Here is a 22,655-nt window from a genome sequence, read left to right on the forward strand (position 1 = left end):
GACTACAGCCCGCGTCTGTGTCCGCCGCAACTACTGTTATCGCACTATTCTGCTCTAACTGGCGGACACGTCCCTCTAGCAGAGACAACCTCTCTAAGAGAAGGGTGCAGTTGGTGCACGAAGCCGTACATACCTCTTGGTCCGCTGCCATACTTTGTGTCCGAACCCTTCTCCAAAACTGTTGACAGAGTGAGACGGCCCCTGTGTGCTTTTGAGCCTTGCGGTGGCATCACAAATGATAGGTAAATTGTATATATGTGTTATCATGCGTTCCCTAATGAGTACTTATTAATAAAATTATTGCACAGTATGCTTGCTGTTTCGTTTTGCAGATGTCCACCAGTCATACGTTGCTGTCTGGAGCTTCCTGACCTTCTACGCCTCGGGGACTCCAAGAAGGCTGTTGATAGCTCGAACTGTTTTGTTTATGTCTGTGACTTCTTATTTCACATAGACTCCTGTCCTTGCACCCTTTTTGGTTCTCATCTGTAACTTCTTTTTTCACATAGAATCTCTTTCCTTCCCTCATGCGACAAAGCCCAAGCTTTCCCCCCACCTCAGGGGCTAGTCTCACACTGTGGGTAGGGCATTCCTAAATAAAAAGAGCGGGGGGTGCAAAAGACCTTTAGTGTATTTCGGGACTGTTGTAAGTCTGATTGCATTCCTCGCGAGAAAAAACTCAACATTCTGGCTCACTGGTTTTGTCTGCTGATCCTTTTGCTGATTCTGAACCTGACAACAAATCTAAGAGTTTGAAGAAAATATAAATACCTACTTACATGATAAAGTATGATATTCTGTAAGTAAGTATAAAAATGCCATTATAATTACCGTATTTGCCGGTGTATAAGTCGACTCGGTGTATAAGTCGACCCCCTAAAATTCGACGGAAATTTACGATTTTATGATATATCCTTTGTATAAGTCGAGCTCAATTGTTGCATTATATTAAACTTCAAAATTCAATCAGAAATATGCGAAATTTATTGACGAAATGTGTTCAAATTCCGGGAGGCCGTGCGCATGCGCAGTGGCCGGAAATAGCTCCAGCCGAGCGGATCGGCTGTTTATAAGCACCGCGGAGGAGATCGCGGAGCCTCAATCGACTTCCAGCGGCCGGCGAGCTCGCGCACGCCGCCCGGCACCACCGGGAGGCCGGAAATAGCTTCAAGCCGAGCGGATCGGCACTTTATAAGCACCGCGGAGGAGATCGCGGAGCCTCATTCGACTTCCAGCGGCCGGCGCACTCGCGCACGCCGCCTGGCACCACCGGGAGGCCGTGCGCACGCGCCAAGTGGCCGGAAATAGCTCCCGCCGAGCGGATCGGCTCTTTATAAGCACCGGGAGGAGATCGCGGAGCGTCATTCGACTTCCAGCGGCCGGCGAGCTCGCGCACGCCGCCCGGCACATCCGGGAGGCTGTGCGCACGCGCCAAGTGGCCGAAAATAGCTCCCGCCGAGCGGATCGGCTGTTTATAAGCACCGCAGAGGAGATCGCGGAGCCTCATTCGACTTCCAGCGGTCGGCGAGCTCGCGCACGCCGCCGGGCACATCCGGGAGGCCGTGCTCACGCGCCAAGTGGCCGAAAATAGCTCCCGCCGAGCGGCTCGGCACTTTATAAGCACCGCGGATGAAATCGCGGAGCCTCATTCGACTTCCAGCGGCCGGCGAGCTCGCGCACGCCGCCCGGTTCAAATTTTCTAAGTGCAACGCGCAATGAGATGCATGAGAAACGGCCTTGGTTACCATCACATTTGAAGCGATGAATACGAAGTTAAATTTTATGACTCGGTGTATAAGTCGAGGTCGATTTTTTTCGGTCGATTTTGGATCGAAAAAGGTCGACCAATACACCGGCAAATACGGTATTAATATGGATGAAAGAACTGTAAATTATATCTTCTCTGATTGGATGTAGACAAGGAGAAAAGTCCGACAGCACCTTTATTGTCCTCAGTGGCAATTCACTGTGTTCTTCTATTTATGGTCTATCTATCTATCTATCTATCTACGTATCTATCTATCTATCTATCTATCTATCTATCTATCTATCTATCTATCTATCTATCTATCTATCTATCTATCTATATACATACTATATATATATATATGTCCCTAGGTGTGAGTGCGATAATTAATATACAATATATTATATGTATATATATATATATATATATATATATATATATATATATATATATATATATATATAAACTTCCAAGGCCTGCTCAGTTGTGTGTGTGTGTGTGTGTGTGTGTGTGTGTGTGTGTGTGTGTGTGTGTGTGTGTGTGTGTGTGTGTGTACACACACGCACAAACACAGTGATATTTGAGAAGTGAAATGAAGTTTATAGGATTTACAGAACGTGTGTAATCATTACTTAAAAGTAGGCAGGTGCATAAATTTGGGCACCCTTGTTGTTTTATTGATTTGAATACCTTTAGCACTAATTATTGGAACATCGACATACACAGGTGAAGCCAATCATAAGAAAGGGTATTTAAGGTGGCCAGTCGCAAGTTGTTCTCCTCATTGCATCTTCTCTGAAGAGTGGCAGAATGGGAGCCTAAAAACAACTGATAAAACAAAGATTGTTCAACGTCATGGTTTAGGGGAAGGATACAAAAAGCTAGCTCAGAGATTTCAGCTGTCAGTTTCCACTGCGAAGAACATAGTGACGAAACGGAAGACCACAGGCACAGTTCCAGTTAAGGCCCGAAGTGGCAGGCCAAGAAAAATCTCAGATAAGCAGAGGCGAAGGATGGTGAGAACAGTCAAAGTCAAGCCACAGACCAGCTTATCCGAACAACCACTGATTTATAAAGGAACATCTTGAAAATGATCAGGGGTGCCCAAACATTTGCATACGTACGTATATATTCGCACATATGTACATATTTGCATAAACATATATAAAATATGCCTATCTCCCTGTAGTTAGAGCAAATGTTGGAGAGCAGCGCTGTTAGGGCCCAGAAGCAATTGGTATTGCTGCACAGGGAGGATGGTCCTCCACCCAAAGGGACTGCTGAGTGGCTGAACATGCGGAGTTGGATCTCCACACACCATCACTTGTCCTGTCCTCGGAGAGTTTTTTCCAGGAGAAGTTTGCCTAAATTGGTACTTGAAATAGCCAACACAAGCTATTTAACCTTACACAACATTTGCACAATGACTTCTGCTCAGTCGATTACTTCACAGTTTTTTCATTCATATTCTTAGCGAAATCAATTTGTTGCACTTCCAATTCTTTATCTTTCTGTGTGAGCATGAATCATTTGAGTGTTGCTTGCTGTCATTTTTTTACCGCAGAGAGAACTGTACCAACGTGTGTTTGAAAAGTGTACGGATCGGCACTCTGATTTCTCACGCCTGGCCAGGATTTTAACAGGAAACAGCATTGCTGTTGTGCTCGGTGGAGGAGGTGCCAGGTACTCTGGTTTTAAGATAATCCAAATAGAAACACCCCATCAGCATAAACATCCTCAGAAACATACACAACATTTCATGTGACAGATGAGAAATTTGAAATTGATACGTTGTTGATTTGCTTATCCATCCAACTATCCCTTATTTATTCAGTTACTATACGTACGTATGGTTGAAACCCAAGCAGTTGTGAAGCTGAGATGGAAAACTTGAATCAGAGCCATTGCACCAACATTAGCTATAGCCAGTGTAACAATTTGAATGACATGAAGAAGAATGAAACCCCAGTTGTAATAACTACCATTGAAGAGACAGACATTGATATTTGTAGCACTAGTTATTATAATCATCAATACTTAATTTCAGGTCACCTCTAACTGAACTGTTTTCTTTACTGCTCGGGCTTTAATCACTCAATAGTAGCTCAGGGTATCGACACCTGAAGTCCTTGGAAGGGATGCCTCCCGTTGTCCTGTTGAGGACTCTCTCATTCTACAGTGGGAGCAATGGCAGTGACAATCGATCTAATCTCAGTTCAGGTTGTTGCATTTTTATTGGCTGTGATTAAATCATTATCCAGATCTGGAATTTCTTTCAAACTTTTAACTTTTATTGCTGTCAGATTCATATATCATCATCACGGTGGCTTATGGGCCCGCTCTGCTCTGAGAACTCTTGCTTCACATGTACGGTCCTTTTCAGGGGTTGCTCCCAGGTTGGTATCATTCGGGCACTGAATGAGGCAGGGATCCCCATGGACATTGTGGGTGGTACCTCCATCGGGTCATTCATGGGAGCACTGTATGCTGAGGAGAAAAGCAACAGTCGAATGAGGATTCGGGCTCGTGAATGGGCAATGGTAGGTTAAAACACCTTACCAGTCCTGCTTTTTGCGCTTGCGCCTGTTTATGTGCTCGTAAAAGCAGCTGGAAAGTTGAAGAATTTGCGGGGATTTATGCCACTTTGTGGCTACCTGCCGAGTTAAGTCATTCATAGTTAAAAAAATGAGTTCCTGGAGATGTGAATAATAAATGCCCAACATTTTGAGATACAGTCATGTCTGCAGGCTCAGAGAGCACTGAAATCAGATAGGCACAAACACAAAAACAGCAATGGCAAGGGGGTTAATGAAAAATCAATCACATTTCTCGGTATTTCTTTCTTGTTGTTTGAGTCCTTGTTGCTCTGTAACCAACGCAGATATTTTAATTTTTGCTGCATTTTCATTGTTGTTTTTTTCAGGATATGACATCCCTCTTCAAGAAGTTCGTGGATTTAACTTACCCTGTCACTTCCATGTTTTCTGAGGCTTCCTTTAACTCTGGCATTAGATCCGTTTTTAAAGACAAACAGATCGAGGTATGGTGCAATAATCCCAAAAAATGTTTTTGCAAAGAAGATCGATGACAACATTAGTGACCTCATTTAACAAAGCCTACTTTTATCACTTCTCACCTGCTAGGACTTGTGGCTACCATACTTCAACATTACAACAGATATCACAGCTTCCTCCATGAGAGTTCACACTGATGGTAAATCTTAATGTCAAAGAACCCCACTCCTATCACCCTTTTTGCTCCAAAACCAGAAAATGTCATGATGAGAAAATATTGATGCGGCATGAACAATGAAATTCTTGTCTAATAGACTGTTTGAAGTGCTTCCATTCATTTTCAATGTTTAAACTCTGCATTTCCTGTTAGGTTCACTGTGGCGTTATGTCCGTGCCAGTATGTCACTGTCTGGTTACCTTCCTCCTCTTTGTGATCCCAAAGATGGACACTTACTGATGGATGGGGGTTACATCACCAATCTACCTGGTAAGACCAATCATAAATAAGATGACATCACACTAAATCTGAGTTATTAGGTAGGAACAGTAACGTTCTTAGGGTGTATTCAGACCTGACTGTTTGGTCCACTTTAAGCGAACCAGTGTTCCATTGTAACGCTGGTCCAGACCTTTTGTGCAGGTGTGAATACACGCAAACGAATCCTGGTGTGGATTAAAGAAATAGTTCGAAAGTGAACCAAGACCACTTGAAAAAGTGGGTCTCGGTTTGCTTTCAAACGAACTCTGGTGCGGTTCGCTTCAGGTGTGAATACAAACAGCGTAGATCCGAACCAACAGCACAAATATGCAGAGCAGGAATGCAGCACGTAGGACTCGCATGTTTTCCTCCATTTCCGGGCCTGTGCTCTGGGTGCTGCCCAGGTCGTTGTCCAATGGGAGCACAGATCGTGGGTGTGTTTACAAAATATACTTCGCTAGCAAAATGTACAGTCTGAATAGGAACCACAACAAACGAAAACAATTTAGCCCGCTTTTGGTCCGGACCAAACAGGCGGACTAAAGGACTTTTCTGGTCTGAATACACCCTTAACCAGGAGTTAATCAGAGGTCACATACAGTTATTTTCTATACTGCTTGTGCTGTATACCAATTGTCACCAACCTTTATGAGCTTTGCTCAAATTATTAACAAGTAGATTTTCTTCCTACGAACACTTGGATTTGGTCATGTGGTACAATGCTGACCTTTGACCTACATATACTAGTAGGCGGTCCTTTTTTAGTTTTTTAATATTGGCATGTCTAACCCTAACCCTAACTTTACACTAAAGCAAGTGTGATTTTAAAGGTATGGCAACAATAAAGATCAGATGCAGATGACTGGTAAGTGAAGTATTTTTTAGAAGGGCAACGCGCACAAAAATAGACAAATGTCACTGGTGAGATACACTACTTTAGTATGGGCCTGTGGGGTACTCAAGTGGTCCTTGAGGTATCCTTACCCACAGGCACCAACACCTGCTATATTGTGTGGCTTCCAATATACCATTTGCACTCAAATTTACATGTATAAGCAGTTTAGAGTAATCCAGAGGAAGCATGTTATAATAATAATGCATTGGATTTATATTGCACTTTTCGAGAGGAGTATACAGTCATCCCTCACTTACCTACTTCGCGGTTCATTTATCGCAGCCTCAGTACATAGCGGATTTTTCCCCAAAAAATTATTCAAAACAAAATTCCAAATTGCAAAAACGAAAGTTGCACGCATGCCAGCAGAAGGCAGGGAGTGCTAAAAAGATGAAATAAAAAAAAGTTAATTAAACTTTAAAAAAATTCAAAATTGAGGAATTATGGCATGAAAGGAGTTCTAAAAACATATCATCAGTATGTAGACTTGTACCTTGTTGTAAAAAAGTTGTTATAATAATAAAAGAGTTCTAAAAACATTTACTTGTACCTTGTTATAAAAGAAAGGTTGTTATAATAAGAGTTCTAAAACATATTTACAGTATGTACACTTTAGTTACATCTACATATGTTACACATATCATATTTATATTTGTTATTTATATATTATTTCCTGTATGTTATTTATACTATTAATCTTATATTTACATGTTTGAAACTATTTTTTAATGTTCTAATGATAACATATGTACTGACCGGATTTTTCGCACCAAAAGGTGCACTGGATTATAAGGTGCACCCTCATTGAATTTTTTATTTTAGAAATTGTTTCATATATAGGGCGCACCAGATTAAAAGGCGCATAAAATAGAAGCTATACTGCAACAAACTGAGGTTGACTAGGGTTGCGGTATGCATCCACTAGTCAATAAACAATGAGCCCTCTGTAAACAATCGCGTTTCTCAAACTATCTCCTATAAAATGATCGGAACTGACTAAAGTTCGATCTAACACATTGGTACTGCTTACCTATGCTTCCCTTCCATATCGATCCGTAAATTTACTCGAAACATTAACGGAGCAGCCTATTTTGAAATGAAATAGCCTCGTGCGTATAGCAACTATCATTATAGCATTAGCCACCCGCAAACTCCCATGAGCCTCAGCTCACAGACTCCCATGAGCCTCAGCAAAGTGTCGTGGCAGCCCCCTGTAAACAATCATGTTTCTCAAACTCTCTCCCATAAAAGTGATCGGAACCTACTAAAGACTGATTTAACACATTGGTGCTGCTTATTTATGATTCCGTTGGATATTGATCCGTAAACGTACTCGAAAACATTAACGGAACAGCCCATTTTGAAATGAAATAGCCTCGTGGTTACAACAGCTATTCAGTGACGTCCCCTGACTACGGTTGCTGTAATGCTGGGAAGCGATGCGACCTTGTAATTTACTAGTCGTACTAAAATGTACTGAAACATTTTGGCAGAGCGCTGTGTACAACCAATATGGCTCAACAAATTCCTTATATAAGGCGCTCTGCATTATAAGGCGCACTGTGGTTTTTTGAGTAAAAATTTAAGTTTTTAAGTGTGCCTAATAGTGCGGAAAATACGGTATATGGTTTCATATACACTTATTGATACACAAAAAATGTACATACTGTATTTATTCTAATTATCGCCCATATTGTAATAATTGCCCAGTGTGTGTTAGCAATGACATAAATAAAAAACATTGATACCTCTAATTATCGCCCATGCTGCTAAAAATTCCCCCCAAAACATATGTTTTCCTCTGCGACCGCATGCCGACGTCATTGCGCAAGTTTAAATATGACTGATTTGACAGCACGTCGAATGTCCCGTTTAAATTGTTTTTCTCCATAAATTATGATACAATTCCACTCGTCACTCCTCTACGATATCCTCACACAATTACGTTATCGGGGCGTGCTCTTGAACAAGACGATCGCGACGTGCGCAACATGTGTCTCATCGATGGAGCGTCAATTGACGCACCCCGCTGTTAGAGGTAGCTCAAAACAGCCGCAGTTCTAGTGTTAAAGGCCCAGAGACACCGGTATATGTATAAATCGGTTTTAGTTAGCTTATGGGCGTATAAATATAAATTGACGATCGAAACAACGAAAAGAAAGCTGTTGCTCTGAAAAATATAATTTAAATTTGCCGCGCAGACGAGTTTGACTGCACCGAGCCGCCATCCGGAAGTGACGTCTCAAGTTGTACGCGTTTAGCTTCAGTGAATGTAAACAAAAAGAGAAGAGGGGCCAGCGCGGAGACGTCGGGCCAGGCTTGCGGCCAACCCAGCTCGCCCAGCCGTGCCATCCATTCTCCTGGCGTACGTAGGTTCGTTACCGGGACGACAAGATGGGTTGCGTTCGCCTGATAGGATCCACGAACCGGACAGTGCGTGCCTGCTGTGTGCTCGTGTTCACAGTGGCCTGGTTGACTGTCATCCGGACTCTGCTGTGCATCGGGAGCGGCTAGCGTGCTATCACTCTTATTGTTCATTGATGTTGACTTCTTGTTTTATTTTTCCTGTGTTGTTTACTTGTATGTGCGTTGTGAACTCTGTCTTGTCACCCTGGGATAGTGAGAAACGTAATTTCGATCTCTTTGTGTGTCTTGACATGCGGAGGAATTGACAATAAAGGAGACTTTGACTTTGAGACTTTGACTTTGAAAAGTATGTCGAAGCGTAACGGGAGGGGCACAATTCAGAAAACGTGCTCAGCTCGTCGAAAAAATGCGATTTAAGCAATAACATTAAAAATGCGCCTAAAACCTAAACCAAACGCTGCAGATGTTCATTTCTTCATGCGCAGTGGTCAACTCGGCACTCTAAAGCCCCATGAGAACATTTTACGATGCCAACCTAACCACAGTGACGGGAGAGGCACAATTCAGAAAACGTGCTCAGCTCGTCAAGAAAATGCGATTTAAGCAAAATTAAAAAAGCGCAAAAAACCTAAACCAAACGTTGCGGGTGGTCATTTCTTCATGTGTCATGGTCAACTCGGCACTCTAAAGCCCCCAAGAGCACTTTTTTCTATGCCAACCTAACCAGAGTGACGGGAGGGGCACAAATCAGAAAACGTACTCAGATCGTCGAGAAAATGCGATTTAAGCAATAAAATTAAAAATGCTTATAAAACCTAAACCAAACGTTGCAGGTGGTCATTTCTTCATGTGCCGAGATCAACTCGGCACTCTAAAGCCCCCAAGAGTACTTTTTACTATGCCAACCTAACCAGAGTGACGGAAGGGGCACAATTCAGAAAACGTGCTCAGCTCAGCCCAAGTGAACAGCTAGATTCATCATATTCTGCGTCAAAAGAGGTTTCTGCATTGGATAAAATTTTGCTAATATTGCCGCTAGAAACGGAGCTGTCGCTATCATCTGCCGTGTTCAAAGTCAAAGTCAAAGTCAGCTTTATTGTCAATTTCTCCACATGCCAAAGACACACAAAGAAACCGAAATTTCGTTCCCCCCTATCCCACGGTGACAAGACATGGCTCACAACAGACAAACAAGTAAACAAGTATAACAAAAAGCGTGCTGAATAAATAATGAATAAATAACACAACAAATAAATAAATAAATAAGAGGAGCAGAAAAAAAAGGAGCAAGTGCGCGTACAGCAGACATTCCCGAAAATAGCTCAACAGTGCCGCACGCTACGCAGAAGGGGGTAGCGAGTTCAGGGCCCTAACAGCCTGGAGAAAGAAGCTGTTGGCGAGTCTGGTGGTGCGGGAGCGCAGGCTCCTGTACCTCTTCCCAGAGGGCAGAAGGTCAAACAAAGAGTGAGCCGGGTGACTCATCTCTGGCAATCGAGGTTGCCTTGCGGGCGAGACGGGAGGTGTAAATGTCCTTCAGGGAGGGGAGCGAAGCACCAATAATCTTACCAGCCGTATTCACTATGCGCTGCAGGGCCTTCAAGTTCTGTTCAGTGCAGTTACCACCCCAGACAGCGATGCAACTGGTGAGGACGCTCTCAATGGTGCCACGGTAGAATGTAGACAGTTGCCAGTGACGAGGTGTTTGCGGACCAGGAGAGGTCCTCACTGATGTGCACCCCCAGGAACTTGGTGCAGCTCACCCTCTCCACCACAGCACCGTCGATGATCAGCGGCAGGTGTGTTGTGCGACCCTTCCGGAAGTCAACAATGATTTCCTTGGTCTTATTGACGTTCAGCAGGAGGTTGTTGTCCCTGCACCACGCGGTCAGAAGGTCAACTTCCGACCTGTACCGAGTCTCGTCGCCCTTCGTGACGAGACCCACCAGAGTCGTGTCGTCAGCAAACTTCACTATGCGGTTGTCGCTGTAGGTCGCAGTGCAGTCATGCGTCAGCAGGGTGAAGAGCAATGGACCGAGCACGCAGCCCTGGGGGGCCCCCGTGCTCAGCGTGATGCTGGCGGAGATTTTGTCGCCAACACGCACCACCTGAGGCCTCTGACAGAGGAAGTCCAGTAGCCAGTTGCAGAGGGAGGTACTGAGGCCCAGCTCGTCGAGTTTGCAGATGAGTCGCTGCGGCACAATGGTGTTGAAGGCAGAGCTGAGGTCCACAAACAGCAACCTCACATATGAGTCGTTTCCCTCCAGGTGGGTGAGGGCCGAGTGGAGGGCAGAGCAGATGGCATCCTCAGAGGACCGCTTGGCACGGTACGCAAACTGGAAAGGGTCAATGGTGGAGGGGAGAACGGACTTGATGTTCTCCATGACAAGCCGCTCAAAGCACTTCATGATGATGGGCGTCAGTGCCACGGGGCGGTCGTCATTGAAGCAGGACGGTGCAGGTTTCTTTGGCACAGGAACGATGGTGGCAGCCTTGAAACACGAGGGGACGATGGCCTGCTGCAGGTAAACGTTAAAGATGTCCGTGAAGACACCCGACATCTCCCCAGCGCAGTCCTTCAGCGCTCGACCCGGGATGTTGTCAGGGCCCGCCGCCTTACGGGTGTCAATAGCGGCAAGCGCCCTCCTCACACCGTCGGCAGAGAGGCGCAGGGGCTGCTCGTGTGGGGGGGGAGTGGTCTTCAGCGGGCAAGTGCTGTTCTGGGCGTCGAAGCAAGCAAAGAAGCGGTTCAGATCGTTCAGCAGACGGACATCGCCCTCACAGCTCCTCGGCGCGGGCTTGTAGTCCGTGATGGTCTGAATGCCCCGCCAAAGGCTACGTGTGTCCTTGCTGTCCTTGAAGTGGGTGGAGACCTTGCACGAGAACGCCTTCTTCGCTTCTTTGATGCCTCGGGACAGGTCGGCCCTCGCTGTCCTCAAGCCAGCCTCATCCCCCGCTCTGAAAGCCTTGTCCCTGGCCCTCAACAGTCTGAGGACAGCCCCCGTCAGCCACGGCTTCCAGTTCGCGCGAGTGACGACGGATTTCGAGCAAGTCACATCATCGATGCACTTCGTGATGTAAGAGGTAACAGTATACTCCTCTATGTCCATCCAATCGTTGTAGGTGGCTGCCTGCTTAAACAAGTCCCAGTCAGTGGTGTCGAAGCAGTCACGAAGTGCATCGGAGACACCCTCAGGCCACACCCGAACCAGCCTCCGAACCGGCCTGGATGCCTTTACCAATTGTCTGTATGTGGGCAAAAGCAAAACGGTGAGATGGTCAGAAAGCCCCAGATGGGGGAGGGGGGTGGCTTTGAAAGCTCCCTTTTGCGCCGAGTAGACTAGGTCCAGGAAGCTGTCTCCACGTGTCGGAAAAGTAACATGCTGGTGAAGCCTCGGGAAAACAGACTTCACGTTGGCATGATTGAAGTCTCCAGCGAAGATGGTGAAACCGTCAGGGTGCGCTGTTTGCTGTTCACTGACAGCCTGGTACAGTTCACCAAGCGCCGCGATCCTGTCTCCTTCGATGTTGGAAGGCGGGATGTATACCGCGACTAGCAGAATCGCGGTAAATTCCCTCGGCAGATAAAAAGGACGGCACTTAATGATCACAAACTCTACAAGCGACGAGCAGTGCTTACATACCACCACAGAGTCCCGGCACCATTCTTCTCGGATGTAGACGCATATTCCACCTCCTCGCGACTTTCCCCCTCGTACAATGGCACGGTCCGCTCGATAGCACGCTAGCCCCTCCAGATGCACGGCAGAGTCCGGAATGTTGTCACTCAACCAGGTCTCTGTGAACACGAGCACACAGCAGTTCCGCACCGTCCGGTTCGTAGACCTCAGCAGGCGAACGTAATCCATTTTGTTGTCCAGCGATCGAACATTCGCCAGAAGAATGGAGGGCACCGCCGGGTGCACTGGGTTGGCCGCCAGCCTGGCCCGGACACCTTCGCGCTTGCCCCTCTTCTGCCTCCTCGCACACCGTTTCCGACGGCTCCCAACCGGGGGAGGAATAGCGGGTGAGGTCGGCGACGTTTCAGGACGTAGCAGTCCGAGCGCCTTTAATGTCGACGCATCAAAGTCCAGAACGCCGCAAAACCCACTTCTGCCGATGTCGAGCAGAACCTGCCTGCTGTACTTGTAGCACGATAAAGCATGACGTGACGAACACATAAGACTGTCGGACGAACACTCATTAGACGAACAAATCACCGTACTGACGGGACAGAGAGTGGCCGCTGCGTGTGCACGCGCCGCCATCTTTAAATGTTGTTTGGGTTTGTTGAGATCCGGATGCACAACTTGTGACGTCACAGTAATGGCGCCACCAGTGTGGGTGCGTGCAGAACCCGATCGATAAACTGGCATTTAATTTTAGTCTTAATTTTTAATTTTAGTCTTTCGTCTTAATTTTATTCTTAGTAAACGGTGTCCATTTTTAATTTCCAATGCGGCAAATGTGTTCTCTTTATACATTCTATCAAATTCCGTTCTAATTGAAAAAAAAGGTATGTCTCTGGGCCTTTAAGAACACCAGTGAGATGCAGGTATTGCATACTACATAAGGAAAATATATACATATCGCCCATTTCAGTGCCCCTTGGCGATCGGACAAAAAGTGTTCTCTATTAATCGCCCACCACCCCTGTTGGACATAAACCTTCTGTAATTATCACCCTGGGCGATTATTAGAATAAATACGGTATGTTAAAAATGAGAGGGTGACACTACTTTGCGGATTTTCACATTTCCCGGATTTCCCGTGATTAACGAGAGATTACTGTATACTCAAAGCGCTCACCGTAGATGGATTATTCACACGCTCACCCATTCACACTCTGGAGGTGGTAAACTACTTAAGATGCCACAGTTGCCGTGGGGCAGGCTGACAGAAGCGTGATTGCCAATGCAGGCTTACGGCCGTTGCGACCACCACCAAACATTTATACACCAGTGTGAGTGGCACTGGAGGGATGTTACTGGACAACTGCTCTACCACTGAGTCACGGTGGCCCTGTTTTAGAAACCTATAACAAAACCAGTCTTCTTCTTTTGGCTTCTCCACAGCAGATCAATTGTTTCTATCTCACTCTGTCCTCTGTATCTTCCTCTGCCACATCAAACACCTGCATGTCCTCCCTCTGTCACGGAACAGAGACAGGGCGACCAAGTGCAGCACGATCCTTTATTGAATAACGGGGAAAGGGGAAGTGGAACGCTGGACTTGCGGTCTGGCTGGCGTGGCTGAGCAGCAGAGCGCAGCGCGTAGTCGTAGTCGTAGGCAGGCAGGTTGTCGAGGTAGGCGGCCATCAGAAGCGTGGTCAAAGTACGAGCAAGTAGTCGGGGCAGGCGGCGATCAAAGCTTGGTCGGTCAGTTTACAGAAGCAGTTGGCAACAGAGATCGTTCAGGGGACCAAAAAGGCAGTGGTGTCATGGGCAGGGTAAGTTGACGAACTGATAACCACTGGCAGAATACACAGAGGTTAAGTAGGGGACCTAACGAGCTGTAGCAGGTGCTGGCAATTCCTTGATTGGGGCTTGGCTGGAAGTCAGGTGACGTAGGAAGAACACCCTCACCTCATCCATAAACTTCCTCTTTGGCCTCCCTCTTCTCCTCCTGCCTGCCTGCCTGTCCATCCTCAGAACTAGAGTACTTGTTAGAAAAGGAAAAGCAACACCATGCAAAACATTCAAGGAATGAGAATCTCTTGACTGTGAGCCCAGTAGACGAACCACAATAGTCAAAAGTGTGGATCCCTATATCAGTGGTTCTTAACCTGGGTTCAGTAAATAGTTTGAAACGTCTTAAATTGAAGTGGTTGTGGTGTTAGATGCATCACTCCAGACTGTCTTTAAATGGTGGCTCCCAAAATTCGAGAGCAAGTAAATTTTTTCAACTGCATTTCCCATCCCAATACTACTCTTGAATATACATTTTTTTGTTGCTAACCAACTTCTGCTTCACACTTCAGTCCATTCATCAGTAATAGAGCGAAAATACAGTTAAAAGGAGTAGTGAATATTTATTTTGTGAGTCAAGTTACAGTATGCACCCCTAAATTTTCTACTTGTGTCCTTAGAATTTCGGGTTAAGGCAAACAAAGATTGTGATTCGCGGACCAGCCACATTGGGTTCCAAAATTTGAAAGCGTGGTCAAGGCCAGAAAAAAAACATTGCATGTGGTCTGCAAACCTCGCACAGTAAGCGCACGCAAATAAATGTACAACATGCTTCTTGGCAATGTCAGACATACAGCCTTTGAGCTGACTTTTTTTTAATTAATATTTTGACGTTCATTCTTTATTAAACACTCGGCAATGACTGTCCACTTTGCTTTTCTTTGGTCTGCTCATTTTTACAGCTCGTCTCAAATGGCAATGGGTAAATGAAAGCGGATTAAAGACAATTATTTATTTACAAGGTGTTAGGTTACGGATTCTAGTTATTGATCTGACTCCAAATTGCGATCAACACTTAACACATAAATTGCTATGTCCTAATCCACACACTTGCGCACCTAACAATTTTGCGAGTTCGTTCTGTCAAAGAGAAGACCAGTAGATCAATCAGAAACAAATTTACCAATTGTCAGGAATGACAAAGCGCACTAATACAGGCCTGGGTCCCGGGTCCCTCACACTAAAGCTCGTGCGTTTTTGTGACCACCAAAAGACGACACATTCTTCCGGGTTGCCCAGTTTTAAAGAAACACAATATGAATATTAAAGCATGCAAAATATTGTGAGATGATTGGTCGATGGCCATCTCCTCCTCGTCCAGGTGTCGCTGAGGTCAGGCGGTTGGGTTTTCCCCTCGAAGCCCGGTCTCATAGACGTGCTGTTGTTCTCGTTCCTCACCGACCTTGAGGTGGTCTCCTCCGGTACTCCCTATCCGGGCCTATTCCACAACACTTCGAAGAAAACAAGTTCATGCAGTTTGCCTGCACATTCTTCGGCCCCCACCAATCCACACGAGCACTCCAATACTAGATATTAATATGATTATAAGTTTAACACAACCTTAAAAAATATGTTTGCAAACTCCCGAAAGCACATTTCCCTTTAAAGGGAAAGCAGCTGCGAAAGAAGCAAGGGTCAAAGCGGACATGAACGCATCGCCTACATCGTATTCTGCATTTAATTTTATTTGCTAACCTCCTAAATCCTTCTCCCAGGTCCTTAATATGGCAGAGATCCAAACCCGACTTGCTTATGTTTGTTGTGTCAGACAACTTGAGTCTGTTAAAGACAGTGACTACTGTGAGTATATCCGCCCTCCCATCGACCGCTATGGCACATTGGAGTTTGGCAAGTTTGATGAAATTGCTGTAAGTATTCTTGTCTTCTATTGCTACTAATACTTTCATTATTAGGCTGAAAATCACATCCTGACATTCACATTCCATTATGCTTCAGGAAGTGGGATACCAGCATGGGAAGACACTGTTTGATGTTTGGCAGCGGAGTAGTGTGGTGGACAGCATGCTTAAAGACAGACATCAGGAGGAATTCTATAAGACCAAAAGTAGTCACGTGAGCACAGTTTATTTATCTGTTCATTGATTCATTGATTGATTCATTCATTTATTCATTCATCTTTTCACATTCGGAGGAGGCGGCGAGGTCCGGATAGCAAAGCGCTACAAAGTGCAAGGTTACGGCAGAAATTAAAGCCTCTGGAGCTCCCCTCACCACCGTTGTTTGGAGTCGTTCCAGGCTGACTCAAAGCTGGTCACGGACGACTATAACGGGAGAAGTGCACCCGGCTGGGAGCCAATTTGCCCGGGGCGGGAGTTGATAGTTACTTTATCTCGCCCATCGGACGCTCTGCATTTCTGGGAGGTTATGTGGCACTGGGCTGACCCAGATGCTCACTTAATACATGATGACTGATTGGATGATCTGTCTGAGGCGGGGCTAAACGGCTCCTCATTTGAATTACCAGCAGGACTGTTGTCACAAAATCCAAACACAACCCACACACAAACTACTAGTTTCCCCCTTCAATGTAGCATGTCATGCAATCAGCCAGCATGTCTTCAAAAAGGCTGTCGCGTTTGCTTCTTGCAATGCGCCTGTTCACAATGCCCTGATTATCTGACAGTTCTTGGTATTTCGAACATATACCGTAATTTTTGGACTATAAGTCGCTCTGGAGTATAAATCGCACCAGCCATAAAATGCCCCAAAAAGTGAAAAAAAACATATAAGTCGCTCCGGAGTATAAGTCGCATTTTGGAGGGCAATTTTTTCGTCAAAATCACACACCAAGAACAGTCATGAACAAGCAACAACAGGCTAAACGATAGCAACAACAGGCTAAACGATAGGTATGCTAACGTGACAAACACAAACAAAGAGCTGAGAACGGGCCTGACGTAACATATAGAGTTATTAAAGACAACTATTACATAAATAACATGTTTATAAAACCATCTGTGTCACTCCAATTCATTAAATCCATCGATCGTTCGATACGATAGCAACAACAGGCTAAACGATAGGTATGCTAACGTGACAAACACAAACGAAGAGCTGAGAGTGGGCCTGACGTAACATATAGAATTATTATAGAGAACTATTACATAAATAACACGTTTATAAAACCATCGGTGTCACTCCAATTCATTAAATCCATCGATCGTTCTTTGTCAACAATGGGTACGCGCGGCTGACGGCGCTTGCAATTCAAAATATTTCACTGGCCCTTATAACGATATATAAATTATATTTTAAATAACTATTATATAAGCAATATTATCAAACCATCTGTGCACTTTAAATCATTAAATCCATCCATCAAATTCCTCGTCCTTTGTCAACAACGCCGCACGTGCGCCCTGACGTCAGCCTCGTCGTTATTCCACAGATCTACTATATGACTAAATTGTAGTGTTAACAAAGTACAAGGAAAGACGTGGGTTTGGTAAACGGCTCTTTAGTTAACAAAACAAACTTCCAAGCGTGTGGCGGCGTGGACTTCCAGCCACCGATGTGGAAGAGAGCTCCATACAATAGGACCGGGCGTGCGTAATGGCCATGTCCGAGCCCCATGCACTGTCTGCATACAGCCACCCTGTCAGGTATTTTCTCTGACTGAATATCTGTATAAAAGAAAAGGATCAGCAGATAAAACAAGTGAGGCAGAATATTGAGTTTTTCTCGCGAGGAGTGCATCCAGATTTACAGCAATCTGACTACACTAAAAATCTGTTTGCACTCTTCGCTCTTTTTATTTGGAATGCCCTACCCGCAATGTGAGACTAGCCCCTAATAGGTGGGGAGAAGGCGTGGGCTTTGTCTCATTAGAGAAGAAACGAGATTCTATGTGAAACAAGAAGTCACAGACAAGATGTCATGAGAAATGAAAGTAATGCAAGGACAAAATGCTATGTGAAACAAGAAGTCACAGACAAGACGCCATGAGAAAAGAATGCAAGGACAGAATGCCATGTGCAGACATCAACAAAATAGATTGAGCTATCATCAACTTTCTTGGATTCCCAGAGGTCTAGAAGAACAGGAAGCTCCAGACAGCATCGTTCGACTTGTTGTTGACTAGTGGACGTCTGCAAGGCGAAACAGCAAGCATTCTGTGCAATAATCTTATTAATAAGTACTCATTAGGGAACGCATGATAACATATACATACAATTTATCTAGCACACCCGGCCGAGCGCCGGCCCCCGACTTCGATCCACGGAGGTGAACGAGAGCTCAGTAGAGTAGGACCGGGCGTCCGTAAAAGCCGTAATAGTTTTTCAAACCTTCTATGTCACTCCAAATCCTTAATTCCTTCAATGTCTGCGTCCTCCGTGTCACTTAGAAACAAAGCCGCTAATGATGCTGGTAGTACGTACGTGGGTCCGTTTGTCCTTTATGTCCCAGCTCAGTGGCCTAGTAGTAGAGTGTCCGCCCTGAGACTGGAAGGTTGTGGGTTCAAACCCCGGCCGGGTCATACCAAAGACTATAAAAATGGGACCCATTGCCTCCCTGCTTGGCACTCAGCATTAAGGGTTGGAATTGGGGGGTTAGTTCACCAAATGATTCTCGGGCGCGGCAACGCTGCTGCCCACTGCTCCCTTCGGGGATGGGTTAAATGCAGAGACAAATTTCACCGCACCCAGTTGTGTGTGTGACAATCATTTGGACTTTAACTTTAAACAACCGCCACGCCGCGCCACTCCACACCGTGCCGCGCCATGCCACTGATGTCACTTGAAATTCAAATTACAGTAATGCTTTGGTACATCATGGTTCTCCAAACTTTCTTTCTGCTGCTCGATTACTGTTTTCTGCTGCATATTTTACAACTTGAAGTTTGTTACCTGCAAAATATGAGTTTCTTTTTGGTGCCATTTTTCTTAGGCCCTTCCCTTCCCATTTAGAGCGCCCTCATCCAGTTTCGTCTGAAAATATTTTTTTTTTCAGATGTAGTTTTTTTGTTTTGTTTATTTGGTTGATTCATCAAAGTCAAAGTCTGCTTTATTGTCGATTTCTCCATATGCCAAGACACACAAAGAGATCGAAATTACGTTTCCACTATCCCACGGTGACAAGACATAGTACACAATATGCATACAAGTGAACAACACACAAAAAAACAAGAAGGCACAAACAATGAATAAATAAGAGTGATGAATAAATAATAAATAAACAAATAACATAACAAATATAAGAGGAGCCAAAATGGAGCAAGTGTGCCTACAGCAGACAGTGGACTTGGATATGGCCCTTTAAAGTGTTAATTGCTTTATTTGATTTTTTCTCTATTTTTTATGTTTTGAATATGTTCAAGATAAAGATATAAAAGCATGTGAAGTCATCAACTATACTAAAAATAATATGTGAAGTGGTCAACTATACTTGTAAGTAAGTGATGTGTTAATGATCAAGTAAAAATTTGTGAAAAAAAAAAACATATAAGTCGCTCCTGAGTATAAGCCACCCAAACTATAAAAAAAAAACCGCGACTTATAGTCCGAAAATTATGGTATATATATTGACATACTGAAGCAACTTCAACACTCACTTGACCTGGCTCTGCGTGACTTGTTCAGTGGGGTCATGGAGGGACCGGTTTTGAAGATGTGGACCACATGAAGATGGTTGTGACAACGGAGCTACGAAGGATCATGGAAGAATCCTTTCAAGAATGCATGAGGGCATGACAAAGAATATGTATTTAGACACCAGGGAGAATACTTTGAATGGGAAAACTTCGCAGGAGTAGGCTCCGGGTTACCTGTAGCCCTAATGAGCGCTAATTATATCAAAAATGGATGAATGGATGGGTTCAGACTGAGAAAGAATTGGCATTGGAGAACAGGAGCTGATATTGTTTTTCTGTTAGGTTGTCACATGTCCAAATGCCTCCTTTACAGACCTGGCCGAGATTGTGTCACGAATCGAACCTGTCAAGACTGCATTAATTGAAGGTTTGATCTTTATTAGTTATTTCTTAAAAACATATTTAGTAACATTATAACTCTTTTAAATACAGAGTGAAATTAATTTGTTGTCCTTCAGAGGAACTATCAGAAGATTACCAGACCAACTATGATGAGGAGGCAGTAGAAAGCCCACTGTCCGACTTTGAGACGTTCATGCCTGGTAGCAGATACACAGAAAGAGAAGAGATAGGCGACACTGCTGAAACGGTATGTCATACTAAACAAGTCAACTCAAAGCGTCAGCCGTAAAATTCAATGTCATCTGTTGGTTTGCAAACGATTTATGTTTTCTCTCTTTATCATCACAAGTTTCCCTTTAACATGAGCTGAAGGCAAATCATGTTTCTTTCCGAAATAATTATTATTAAGATCACAGGTGTCAAAGTCAAGGCCCGGGGGCCAGATACGGCCCGCCACATCATTCTATGTGGCCCGCAAAGACAAATTGTGCCTCACATTCGTGTGTCATTACTAGAATTGCAAATTGTCTTCACTTTTAATAATATCTTTTTTTAAAAATATTTGACCAGTTTTCACTCATCTGATTTGAAAACGAGTTATTTGTCAGTTTGTTTTGTAGCTTTTACTGTATATAATTTGAGGTGCTCATACATTTATTTGGGTTGACAGTCATAATGGCCTTCCGAAAGAAGCTATGACTACAATGCGGCCCGCAAAAGTAATGAGTTTGACACCCCTGATTGAGATTATGGTTTTATTTGGGAGAAGATCCAAATTAATATTGTCCCATATGATGAAATTATGTCAAGATGAACAGTGCGATGTTGTAAAAGCTAGGCAAAAAGGTTTATTTGGTTTAGCCTATCCCTTTTTTGCTAACAGACATGATTGAATTTTATTGTGTGAAATGATCTAAATATGTTTATAATGGTCTGATATGTACCTATTTTTTTACAAATAATATTTTAATACATCCATCCATTCTCTATACCACCTCCGTGGGGACGGCGGGTCCTAAACCTGTTTGTAGCTAGTTGCGCTCACCAATCTAAATAGAACGGTTGATATCTTAATATCTATCTATATTCTTTTCTCTGGTTCTTATAAGTTGTCTTGAATAGTTTCACTGTTATGTTTTTAAGTTTTGAAGACTGTGTGTCTCTTTTAGGTTACCGGCTCACTTGGTGATTTAACATTGGTAATTAGCCAGCTGTTGGCTTGTTGCGTATGGAATAATTTTACCAAAGGCTAACACAATTAGCATTTTTTTATTTTTCATGGGATCCCACGACCAAAAATTGGATGTGCTGGAGCCTATCCCAGCAGTCATCGGGCAGTAGGCGGGGGACACCCTGAACCGGTTGCCAGCCAATCGCAGGGTACACAGAGACGAACCACCATCCGCACTCATACCTAGGGGCAATTTGGAGTGCTCAACCGGCCTACCAAGCATGTTTTTGGGATGCGGGAGGGAACCGGAGTGCCCAGAGAAAACCCATGCGAGCATGGGGAGAACATGCAAAGTCCACACAGGGAGGGTCGGAGGTGGAATCGAACCGGCACCCTTCTAACTTTAAGGCGGACATGCTAACCAGTGTGCCCTCATATTGTAATAGAATATTTAATTATGATTGAAAAAGTTGTTGAAGACCTAAATGTGCACCATTGAACTGCGGGGACGTGACGACGGGTGGGCTGGGGCGGGCCTTGCCTACCCAAAGATAAGCCGTGCCCACCTAGAGGAATCATCTGCCCATCCAATGGTAACTCTCGAAAGATCACCGTTATTTTATTGGGGGGAGGCGTTCATTGCTTTCTTTCATTGGGCATAAAAAATGCACCGCTTACTATTGGCCATTTTGAAGGCGTGAGCGTTCTTCGTGCTGCTCCTTTACAAGAGCAAACCAGAACAAAACAAAATGCGGTACAGACATGGTCCTAAACCTAGTTTGTAGCTAGTTGTGCTCACCAATCTAAATAGAACGGTTGATATCTTGATATCTATCTATATTCTTTTCTCTGGTTCTTATAAGTTGTCTTGAATAGTTTCACTGTTATGTTTTTAAGTTTTGAAGGCTGTGTGTCTCTTTTAGGTTACCAGCTCACTTAGTGATTTAACATTGGTAATTAGCCAGCTGTTGGCTTGTTGCGTATAGAATAATTTTACCAAAGGCTAACACAATTAGCATTTTTTTATTTTTCATGGGATCCCATGACCAAAAATTGGATGCTGTTATTGTATTCTCTCACACCCTTTGTTGGAATAATTTTAAGTGAAGCTTTGGCCTGCCAGACCTGGAGACCTCGCCTTTACGAGTTTATCTTTCCTTTTATCTAGGTTCTTCCTTTTTAGTGATAGGGATGTCTTTTGATCCCTGTCAGCCATTTGTATCCTTCCTGTCCTTATGTTGTCTGTGTGTTTTGGTTCCCGTAAGAGGCCTTCACTAACAATGAGCAGGGCTTATTTGCATAGGTGACATGTTCTTTGTTTGATTCACAGGAACTTCATTCCTTTTCATTTAGATGTAGGTTTGGTTCATAGATTGTAGTTTATCAGACCTGTTTTTCTTTGTTAAGGGTTACATACAGTTAGAAGTAGTTGCATAAAAGTTATCCCATATTTACTCAATGTTTGTTTAAGGAACTGCATACCGGTTACCTCACGTTTGTTTAATGTGTGTTGAAGTGTTTAGGACAAGTTACTTATTATTATTATGTGTTAATTTACCAAGTAG

At 44.2% G+C, this 22,655-nt stretch overlaps 1 protein-coding gene across 3 annotated transcripts in view; it reads left to right on the forward strand.

Annotated features, from left to right (window-relative positions):
- pnpla7b (patatin-like phospholipase domain containing 7b) overlaps positions 1-22,655 on the forward strand; it is a 62,674-nt gene that overhangs the window by 29,834 nt on the left and 10,185 nt on the right. For 2 of the 3 annotated variants that reach the window (XM_088375011.1, XM_088375012.1), the window contains one exon: positions 333-666. Coding sequence is in view for 1 of the 3 variants with exons in the window: in XM_088375012.1 (XP_088231138.1) it covers positions 333-492 (160 nt within the window). In the remaining 2 variants the exon portion in view is untranslated. Of the gene's footprint in view, positions 1-332; positions 667-2,936; positions 3,120-3,311; positions 3,968-4,130; positions 4,288-4,670; positions 4,788-4,890; positions 4,961-5,131; positions 5,249-15,681; positions 15,835-15,922; positions 16,040-19,859; positions 19,945-20,035; positions 20,167-22,655 lie in introns of those variants that run through there. The other variant, XM_088375008.1, reaches the window with a different exon arrangement.

Source organism: Syngnathus floridae, chromosome 5 (genome assembly GCF_059516105.1).
Source record: "Syngnathus floridae isolate MCC-2025c chromosome 5, RoL_Sflo_1.0, whole genome shotgun sequence".
Taxonomy (NCBI): Eukaryota; Metazoa; Chordata; class Actinopteri; order Syngnathiformes; family Syngnathidae; genus Syngnathus; species Syngnathus floridae.